At 35.3% G+C, this 10,880-nt stretch overlaps 1 protein-coding gene across 1 annotated transcript; it reads left to right on the plus strand.

Annotated features, from left to right (window-relative positions):
- The first annotated feature begins 3,566 nt into the window (after positions 1–3,566).
- On the plus strand, positions 3,567–10,309 carry LOC111616430. Its single transcript, XM_023357841.1, has 3 exons — positions 3,567–3,684; positions 6,943–7,049; positions 8,048–10,309. The coding sequence occupies exons 1-3, from the start codon at positions 3,673–3,675 to the stop codon at positions 8,229–8,231; spliced, it is 303 nt and encodes a 100-aa protein (XP_023213609.1). The 5' UTR covers positions 3,567–3,672; the 3' UTR covers positions 8,232–10,309.
- The last annotated feature ends 571 nt before the right edge of the window (positions 10,310–10,880 follow it).

The raw sequence follows: 10,880 nt of genomic DNA on the forward strand, positions 1-10,880 counted from the left end.
AAAATGCAACAAGTCCCTCTTTCGTTCATTTCTCCTAAGCCCCATTGTCCAATTACATTATCTCTCGCCCTCTTCCAATCTTTGCATTTATATCCCCATAATAATCACTACATCTCTCTTCTTTTTAAGCTGTAGGTATTTGTTTATAAACTTCCTCTGTCTTATCATCAGAATGATCATTTGTTGGTATGTATGTCTGGATTAAGAAAAGGCCCCTTGGTTTAGCATCTATCCTCAGTGCTATGGTGCTATCAAATACTTGGCAATACTTGTCAACCAATTTAGCCATCTTCTTTTCCAGCATTACCCCATCTCCTGTTTTATGTTTTGTTCTTCTGAATAGATGAGTCTTATTTCTTTGTTAGTGGTAATATCTCCTTCTCCAGCTCATCTTGTTTCAGAGATTGCTAAGATTGACATCTTCGGTCTTTTCATTTCATGCATTACATTTCCCATCTTTCCCATTTGGTATAAAGATCTAACATTCCAGGTACCTATGTTAATTCATTTCTTAAGATTTTGAAAGCTGTGTGGAATTTTTGTATCTACTTCAAGAGTTCTTAACCTTTCAACAGTGGACTAGTCGGGTATGGTTCTACCCTCAGTAGTGGAGAATAAACGTGGAAAATTTTTAAAGTATTTTTTCACGCGTTATTTCTCTTTACTGTTTCAAAAAAAGATTTTGTAAACAGTTATGTCTAGTAAAAAAAAGTCTTTTTTTATTGTTACATAATTCATGTTTTAGGTGAAATTTTTTTGTGGTAGTTTTTGGCGATACCCCCAAAAGAATTTAACTGATATATCTGTCCTTCACTGCTGAGTGGCTAATGACTTTGATCATGTAGTGTTGTTTGAAGCATTTCTCTGATTTGATCTGTGTACTTTCTGTAATTCCAGTACAGGTCTGCTGGACCTCTCCCAGGTAGCCAACTGCACAGGGGTCCTATCCATTCCTCTGCTGAACAGATTATTTATGAATCTTCTGTCCATCAAATTTTGGGGAGATACAAATGCATGGTGGTTCCCTATTGCTTCCTAAATTAATTATTAAAATATTTATTTAATTATTAAATTCCTTTAGTATTTAATTAATAATAGTAGTAGTCATTTAGCCCAATATAATTCAGTAATCAATTGCCTTATATATAAATTATGTATTTATATAATTTATTTATTTTATTTTTATCTTGTATTTTATTATATTATATTTCATTTTTAAAAATGTTTTCGTGTAGTGTTATGTTTTCTGTTCTGTATTATTTTTATTGTATTTTAAATTGTTCAATTTAAAGTTTGTAGCCTGAGGATGGTTTTTAAAATGATCAAAAATGGTAGTTGTTAAAGGCATTTTTTTTTGCTGTAAAAAGATTGTGAGAGAGTTAGTATCTACCAAAGCAGTTACTTTATGTTGTACAGTACCTTTTATTTACACAATGATCATATTGCAGAATGTAAGGATAAACCAAAATTGCCGTTGTAAATGTTTTTAAAATAACATTTTGAAGTATGAACAAATAAACATTAATTTTTTGTATTAATGGTACTGTATTTCCTAGTATCTAGCACTTAATACAGTCTCTCTCTTCTGCATCTCTTGTTTTATTTATGATAAGAAAAGAAACAAGATAGCTCCTGAACTATTTCAAATTCTCATTTTTTAAATAAAAATGGTTGAGAATGAGAGTAATTATTTGTTAATCTATTGTTAGCTGAGACGAGTGTATCTAAAAAAAAGGCTACTTTAAAACTGAAAGTCAAAATTAAAAGTTTGAGGTTTCATTTCATAAAATTTACTAAATTGTTTTTTTTTTCTTTTTGTTTTAGTTTATTATTTTATCAATGTATTGAAATAAATAAAATGAGTTAAATAATAAATGTTGTATAACTTATTTACTTAATAATTTTATTTATTTAAGAAAATTAAGTTCAATAACTTATAAGTACTTAGAGTTTTCAAGATCTGGTTAATATTCAAATTTCAGAAAGGTAATATTTGTCCATCTCTAGTTTATTTACAACAGGGATAGCCAACATGTAGACCGCGGTCGACCGATGTACATGTCAAGGTTTTGAAAGTAGCCCGCAAAGCTAAAGTTGAACAATTTGCTTTCACTTAAATTAATGTTTAAAAATCTTAATTTGATAATATATTCTTACAATAATAGACTGTCTGTGCAATGTTCTATGGAATTCCTTCATAGGCAAATGCCTACATGAGAGTTTTAACTGGCCACCACAAGATTACCAATTAATAGACAATAATAAACTCTTGAAAGCTATGACCAAGTTTATAAATGACACTAAAGCGCTCATCCCATCAATAAGTTTTCCAGACGTCAGGACAATGGAAACTCAACATGACCTTCTGATTTTAAATAACAATAAATTGTATACTATCCTTTGTCCGAAAAGTCATCGCCACTACAATGTAAATTCTTGTTTTTGTTGTAATTTTGTACCTATTTTTCAATAAAAGAGACACGGATGCCTATGGTGCCCGATGGCGGCCTCTGGTTTTTCTTCTTTCACACTTTCCTTTCCTCCTTTATTTTCTCTTCCCCTCTTATTCCTTTTCTTAACTCTACCTTCCTCTTCACTTATGGCAAAAATGTCACGTTTAAGTCAGACAGCTCTCTAAACCTTTAAATAATGTCTGTGCAACGTCTTAACTCTCATTCTGTCCTATCTCTCTTTATTTCACCTTCAACCTGAACCCTTCCTAAAACTTTTATTCTTCTTTCCTATTCATGTTTCTTGGGCTATACCAAAGATTGCGGCCAATAAACAATTCTCAAGTGTGTGTGCAACGTACCCATACTGTTTGTATTTATTTCGATGAACAATGCAAATGAATGTTAACGCATGTGCATATAAAAATCCTAAAATTGTTTGCCTTTATTCATAGTTGCCCGCAGACTATATTTTATCCAAAAAAATATCCCTTAAGGGATAAAAGTTTGGCCACACCTGATTTACATGATATTAGTACATTATATTAGTCAAAATCATATACAAGAATAGCAAGAAAATATGAAAGGTGAGTAATCAATTTGAATGGCCTGTGATGATGAGCCTAACAGTCTTTAATATCATGTTCAAGCTTGTATTCAAATTTAGAGGGAACTAGTGTTTGAACTAGACGAAAGCTTGTTTTTGACTTGGCAACAGTGTTAGTAATATCTGAGAGTCAAATAATATTGGATTACTGTACCCATCAAATAGCGAACAGCCAAATTTTTGAGATTGTATTGTAAAATCATTTGAGAAATGTTTTCTTCTTAACAACAGTTGAATGTTTTGAAATAGGATATCACTTTCCTTAAAAAATGATAATTATTTTCAAAATGGCTTTCTTATTTGTTTTAAATATCAATTTTACAGGAATAGTCTATCAAAGTTGATATTAAAAATAAAGTATTTGAATTATTTTATTGAAAATTTGTTTTTGTTTATAATTTTAACATAATATTAAATTTTGATTTAATTATTAACTAGATTGTTAATGAAATTGTCATTTGTGTTGTTATGGAACAATGAGAAAAAATTGAAGGTTAAAACTTTCTAAAGTAAAATTTTTTCAATTATAGGTTTGGAGCTGGTCAGCCCAGTGGTTTAGGACATGGTTATATTCCACGTCGTCCTCCTTTGACAAGAATTCGGAGACCAGGTCCAATGTTTACACAAGTAATAATTATTTAAGTTTTCATTTATTCATTGCTATAATCATTGAACACAATAGTAAAAATATTTTTAAATATTAATACTTAAGAATTAAATTTAATATTTTATGTGATTATACTACAACTGAGGGACAAAAGTCCTGCACTTGTGTGATTGACACTTGTAGCTGACAGGGGCGGAAGACCAGATGCACTCAACAGTATTGCCTGGCTTGAAAATAAAGGAAAGAAGGCAGAATGTGAAGGTAAAGGTGAAAATACAGAAAATAGGACAGGTGGAAGGGGGATGCTCGGGGCATTTTTATCAGATTTATTAAATCAAAGTAAAAATACAAAGAATACAGAGAAAATAACAAACAATACAATAGTAATAACAAAAATATACCAAATGCACACTCACTACCACTTTGTAGAAACAACATACTGTACAGTAGATTCCCAATTATCTGGGTTAATCATCAATAATGGAGGCACGGATAATTTGCAAGTTTGTTTTATTGAAATCAAATCGATTTTTCGTTTTAGTTTTTAATTTCATATTAAATTTATTATAATAGTTTAAATATTATGAATAAAATATGTTTTGAGTACATTAATTAATTAATTAATAAGCTTTAGATATGATCAGAGTTGAATAAAACTTTTGATGTAAACAGAAAATTGAGAAGAATTTATTGAACGAGTACCCTGCAGTTCATAATCAATTTCTTGTATTATTAACTGAGAATGACTGGTTGCCAGCTAGATAGCATTGTAAAATGCCGTTAATTTTGTAATAGTAATGATTTACTGACAAGGAATTGATTCAAAATATTTTCTTAACAATTTTACAACTTACGTAATGCAAAATAATAAATACAATATACATACAAGTAATGTATTGTTCAAGGATCAACTGTACTTGTTAAGCCATTTAATTTTTGCTTTGACGTCCTGGAAGTAGTCTGTAATATTTGTTTGTCTCTGGTATTTTGTTTATTTATTGCAGTATGTACTGTATTTACTGTGCAGCAGTAATGTCACAGTATTCAATCCTTGTTATTTCATATATTTTAGTAAAATGTCAATAGGCAAGTCTTCAGTTTTAGTAGTAGTAGTTCAGTACTTTTTAAAGGAATGACGTTTCTTAAATTTTCCAATTAGAATAATTTTTCAATTTATGGTTTTTCAAAGCATTTTCATAGCATCCACTGATTTGAGGATTTATTCCCAGGAACAGACTTTTCTTTTTCAGATATGATTGTCTTCTTTGATAGACACTTCCACATCAAACATGATTAGTCTGCATTATAAATTTGTTTGTGAACCAGGTTTTGTTGCTGCACATATTTTTGAAAATTGGTGCAAAAAAAAACAAAGTCAAATGTTTCCATGTGTGCACTGGGACATTTTTCTTCCACAATTAACTGTCTGATAGCATACTGCTGTTTAAACCTAGTTAACCATCCAGATGAAGCATTGACCTTGCCTTTTTAATTCCTGTAATTGATGAAACCAATGAAGAAAGCTATATCCGGGTTCTTGTATGATGATGATTTCATACTCTTCCAGTTTGAGCAATCATTTACATCATTACAATCTCTAGAGTACAGCATTAATTTCTCTTTTTATATTACTTATTATTTGAACCCCTATACTATAATTATTGGCTAAATTATACCTGGGATGCCAGATGGAGGAGTGTGTCATCTGTGACCAGTAAAATTAGGTTAAATGATCAACCAACATTTAAATAACAAGAGTTAACAATGCAGATTTTTATTTTAATGCTAATATTTATATTACAGATGTGAATTTTTATTGAGACATAAACATGCATAGGTAATTAAGAGTGTACTGTATAAATAAAATGATGGTAATGTTATAACAGACCTAAAATTGTTTAATGAAGAATAAAGTATAATAAATCACATTATCTACATTTTTTGCAGCAGCGAAACTTTAATAAGCAAGAATCTTCCGCCACATTTAGAGGCCTGAATCAGGTTTAAATATTAACCAAATAAAACGTCTGTAATGAAATAAAAGTTTGGAACAACATTCCCGTTCTATTGACGTCAGAATTTTTGAAAAAAGATCTCCCAACCATACACGTGCGTAGATATAATTTCATAAGTAACAAAATCAATTGATTAAGTAAGTACACATTACAAAACAAACAAAAAACAAATCTTATAATATAATTTAGATGGGTTGATAATAAGCGCAGCGCTCAAACGGTTAGGAGTTGAAAGTTAAAATTTGATACACAGGGTACGTCATGAGAACGTATTGTACAGTAAGAAGGGATTTTTCGAAATTCCCCCATGAGGGGAGGGAAAGGGTTAATTAATCAAATACTGTACTATAATATAATATAGTAGAAGAGTTAGAAGTACGAAATAATCTAATAATAGAGAGGTTGCGGCCGACGTTTTCATCGAGAAAACGTGTACAGTACGTGGGACGTCAACGCCGCCTTCTTGTAAGCCTAGAAGTTTGACAATGGCGTTTGAAACGTCAGTGGAATCATGCTCGACGTTCTAAACACCATTGTGTTCTACTTCTAGACTTACAACTTCTAGGCTTACAAGAAGGCGGCGCTGACGTCCGACGTACACGTTTTCTCGATGAAAACGTCGGCCGCAACCTCTCTATTATTAATCGTTGCTGTTGTTATTTTTTGTCTGAGTAACGCCGGGCTCATCAGCTAGTAACATATAAAATAGATAGTGCATAACTGTAGTGTACATTTACGTAAAAGGATTACAAAAGTGATTAAAAAGTACTTATGCAAACTGAACCGGGAGTATCTCCTTGATGGTCTGAGGCCAAGATTTTAAAATGTGAATTCAATAGCCATAAGTTAAGGGCTCATGATGCATTTGAAATATTTGTGGAAACTACACCAATAACAAAGAATCCATATCGATTTCCTCAGCATGACAATCAATACTATTGATAGATAACCACTAATTAAGATTATATATTTTGCACGATTCCCATATTTTTGTGTAATTTTATATTTATTTATTTTAAGTGCTTTTATGTTGTTATTTATTTATTTGTTTGTTTGTTTATAATGTGTACTTATTTAATGAATTGATTTTGTTATTTATGAAATTCTATCTACGTAAGTGTTTGGTTGGGAGATAACTATTTTCAAAGCTTCTGATCTCGATAGAATGCGAATGTTGTTTCGAAGTTGCCGGAATAATATTTACGGCTATTGTTTGTTTGGGAATAGGATTACGGATTTTGTCATAGCTGTTATTTCTTATAGTTGACAAAGAAGAAACAGAACAAGAAGAACAAATTAACAAAGGATAAACTTCAGGACAGTAATGCGGATATTGATGGGTTTATCAAGACCGGATGTAATTCGGACAGGTTAATAGTTATTTATTTATTTTAATTACTTAATACTACTAAGAATTTTAAGAGATTTGTGGGAGAAAAGGAAGACGAATATTAGAAATTATAATAATCTCGGCTGATTTTTATTCATTTATTTAAAACGTTTAAATTGGTTTTGCGTAGGAAAAGAAATGTGCTATTACCGTGGAAATAGTGTAGGATAAAACATTTTAAAGTTTTATTTTATTACGCGATTTTAAAATGATCGGCCGGAGAATTAATTGCCAGATAGTTTAAGTGTCTAAATATTAAAAGATATATTATAATGCTAAAATTACTCGTTACCGTATATTTATATAATTGCAAGCAATTTAAACTAATTTTTAATAAACAATTTAATAATTTATAGTTAACTTCTTATTTATGGAAATCTAAAGAAAATATTAAAGGTAACGTTCTCCTTCGAAAATTAGATTGCCTTAGTTAATGCGGCCGGAAGAATTAACTTATTTTTATTCCCTTCGGAAAACAGCGGCAGTCGTTTACGGCCACGCAATTTTTAATCGTGTTTCTATTTAAAAAAACAAAATAGGCGACTCGGGTTCGAACTGAATTTTCCCCGTCGGAATCTCCGGCTCCGAATTTTTTCGCATCGCTCCATGGTTACGGGATATCCCTAACCGCGGAGCGATGCCCGTCGTCCCTCGTTTCGCAGGAAAGGAAATTTCCGACGGAAGTCGACATATAGGCAGCCGGAGGCCCGACTGCCTATATGTCGACTTCCGTCGGACCTCCGGCTGCCAAGCTTTACCTATCCGGTCGGCTAACTCCAGTTCCGGAGATTAAGGAACGTACGGGTCGGCAGTCCGAAAATTGCTGCCGTTTAAATATTTAAAGGAGAGAAATTGTAAAACATAACGTTAGAGGAGAGGTAAAGAGACGGCGGGTCGAGGGGTTTTGCTGTTGCGGCGTTACGCTGCGCTGCGCGGCGCCGACGGGAAACTAACGGATGTGGTTTTGTGTCGTTTCAGCTCCCCGGTGCCGGGAGGTGCGTCGGTGCCCTCGGACGGCGTGGGTGACGGCGCAGAGAGCGGAAGCGCGTCCGAGGCCGACGGGTTTGCCAGTGCCAAAGATGGTGGCGTCGGAGCGGAGAAGTCGAGTCCGGCCGAGCGGGAGCGCCCTTCGGCGGCGTCGCGGGAGGAGCGCCTGCCCTAGAGCCGGAGGGGCCCGGCCCGGCCCCGGGACGACCGACTTCGCGGCCAATTTTCGAGAAAGAAGAAATATTTTACCACCGTCGGCTGTTTGGCCCGGGCGGATCCCTCCCACTCAGGACTGGTTTCTACGGAGGATCCTCCGACACGAACTGTTTTCTACGATCCCCCGTGCCAAAGAGCCCTTCGAATTTTTTACCGATGGCAAAATGATATTTTTCTATTGTTTGTTATTTTTGTTACAGCTGTTTATCGGTATCGGCTGTTGTTGACACGTCGAGTTTTTCGAGGCTGGACACGCGCTCTCCCGTTATTATTGCGGTGTATTATTAGTCGAGATCGCTGCCCGGCGGGTTTTTAGCGTTTGGGGATCGAACGTCGGGCTCTTTTGCGGAGAAGCCACGTCGGATTTTTTATTCCCAGCCTCAAAAAATTCTCCACGCAAATAGAATCTTATCGAGTCATTCCTACGGGTGGCGCCCTCTCCACTTTCGGCGCCGCCCGAACCGTTGGAATGTCTGTTCGTCGGTGGCTCGGTGAAAATTCAACTGGCTGCGAAAACAAATATTTATAGATCGGTTATTATCGACGAAAAGTTTTTATTCCTCCGAGATTAAAGGACGTTGTTGGGAGGAAGTTCGATATTTAATAACTCGATAGTCTCTTCCGACGAATCGAATCGTTTTGATAAAAGAAATTTTAATAATAAACTCGTTTTTCTTAAGTTTTATATCGACGATAGGTTTATTCCTTTATCCGATTGTTATAGATCTATTCCGTACGTGTGCGAAAACGAACGTGTTAGCTCGGTGCAACGACCACCCAATCCAATGCGTCGTATATACAGATCGTACTCGTTCGAAATATATATATACAGTATATATATATATGTGTATGTATATATACACACACACACACAGACATACACACACACGGGCATATACATATATATATATATATATATAGGTAACATTTCTCCCCCAGTGGGAAGAAGATAACGAAAAATAAAAACCGAGCGTTGGTCTTAATAAAAGCATTATTTATCGAGCCGGCGTACCGAATAATTTGAAAAAAAAACGCTCGGTGGCAACCTTTACCCGATCGAGTTTAAAAATTAAAAATTGCCAAGAAAACTTTCAAAAATAAAAGCCCGGGCGAGTGGGACGGAGGAGGGAAGCGGCCGACTTGGGCTAATTATCCGTAGGCGGGCGGGGCTTAATTCGAGGGGAGGCCGACGCCGGAAAAGTCGGAAACCGGCGTGGCGTCGGTCGTTCTCCGGCCACAAACAAGACGAAAGAGCGTTGGCATTATTAGCGTAGAAACGGCATTTTGCGCACGCCCGTTCCATCGACCGTCGAACCTTAGAAATTATCGGGCCGCGGAATTAACCGAGCTACGCATCTAAAATTAAATAAATAAAGAAAAAAGGGCCCGCGGCACAGAAATGATTTCTCTTCTCTTAGTTCCGTCTTCGTATATTTATTAGCGGTAGATATCTTTCTTGTGTTAGTGTGACCAATTGCATCCGAAACGTAAACGTTAATCCTACGGAATCGCCGTTTCCCGGCGGGAACTGTCGGTTCCTCCTTAAAGTAAATGTTTGAATTTTTTTCCGCGAAAAAACCAAAAATACATAAACGAGGTAGGAGGCGGGGGAGGCCGCGGCCCGGGCGCCCGGAGCGAGAGGAGGGAGCGGGAGCCCGGGGCGCGGAGGGCGGGGACTGCCGGTCCGGGGGACGGGGAGGCATCCGGTTTCTCGGTCTGTGTAGATTTCGATCCGAGCCGTCGGCCACTCTCGTCCTCGTTTTTCCCGGCGCGGCGTCTGGCGCTTGCCGCGCGTCGCACCGCGGCGTTGCGGGCGCCGGGAGCGGGTGGCGCGAATGGGAAAGTAGACGGGGCACGCCTCTACATTATATATATATATATCAGAAATTTTCACCTCGTATTTTGTGCACTTAGATTAAAGGGAAACGTCAGAAAGTATATATATATGTACGACTACGATATATATACGTAAATAATTGTTTTACATGCATTTAAAAAGCGGCAATCTGTCTATTAATATTTGTTGGAAAAAAAAAATAATAATAACGATAACTTTTAAAAAGATTTTTTAATGTTTGGCATTCATATTTTAACACGCATTTATTAAATAAAAATAATAATAACGATAAAAAAAATTCGAGCATTTTACTTCAATAACAGATTTGGACGCCTATTCAAAGTGTGCGTAAAAGTGAAATGTCTCATCGCTTTTCTGTGATAGCCAATGAAAAAAAAAGCAATCACCTTTTATTTGTCGAATTTAAGAGTTGGGCGGAAGATAGTATCAGACATTTCTGGCCATCAATGTAGTCTAGAAGAGTGTACTGTCTTGTAAGGCGCTGAAATAACAACACTGGATATTCGTTCTAATGGACAAACTAAGTCTGTCTTTCTCAATAGGTGTTCGGCTATTGTATCCATTTAATGCTTCTAAATAAAATAAGTAAAAGGAATACATTCCATATACCTAGAAAAATATCCATTGTTCTACGAAATTGAACTAGAAAATGAGTGCAATGAAGAAGTTATAGCGTGTCTTCCAAAATAACTATTATCTTATGGATAAAACTAATGTTTATGGTTATTTCTTAACGATAATTTCTCTTGT

The sequence above is a fragment of the Centruroides sculpturatus genome, unplaced genomic scaffold (assembly GCF_000671375.1).
Source record: "Centruroides sculpturatus isolate CEXI.00-Female unplaced genomic scaffold, Cexi_2.0 scaffold3360, whole genome shotgun sequence".
Lineage (NCBI taxonomy): Eukaryota > Metazoa > Arthropoda > Arachnida > Scorpiones > Buthidae > Centruroides > Centruroides sculpturatus.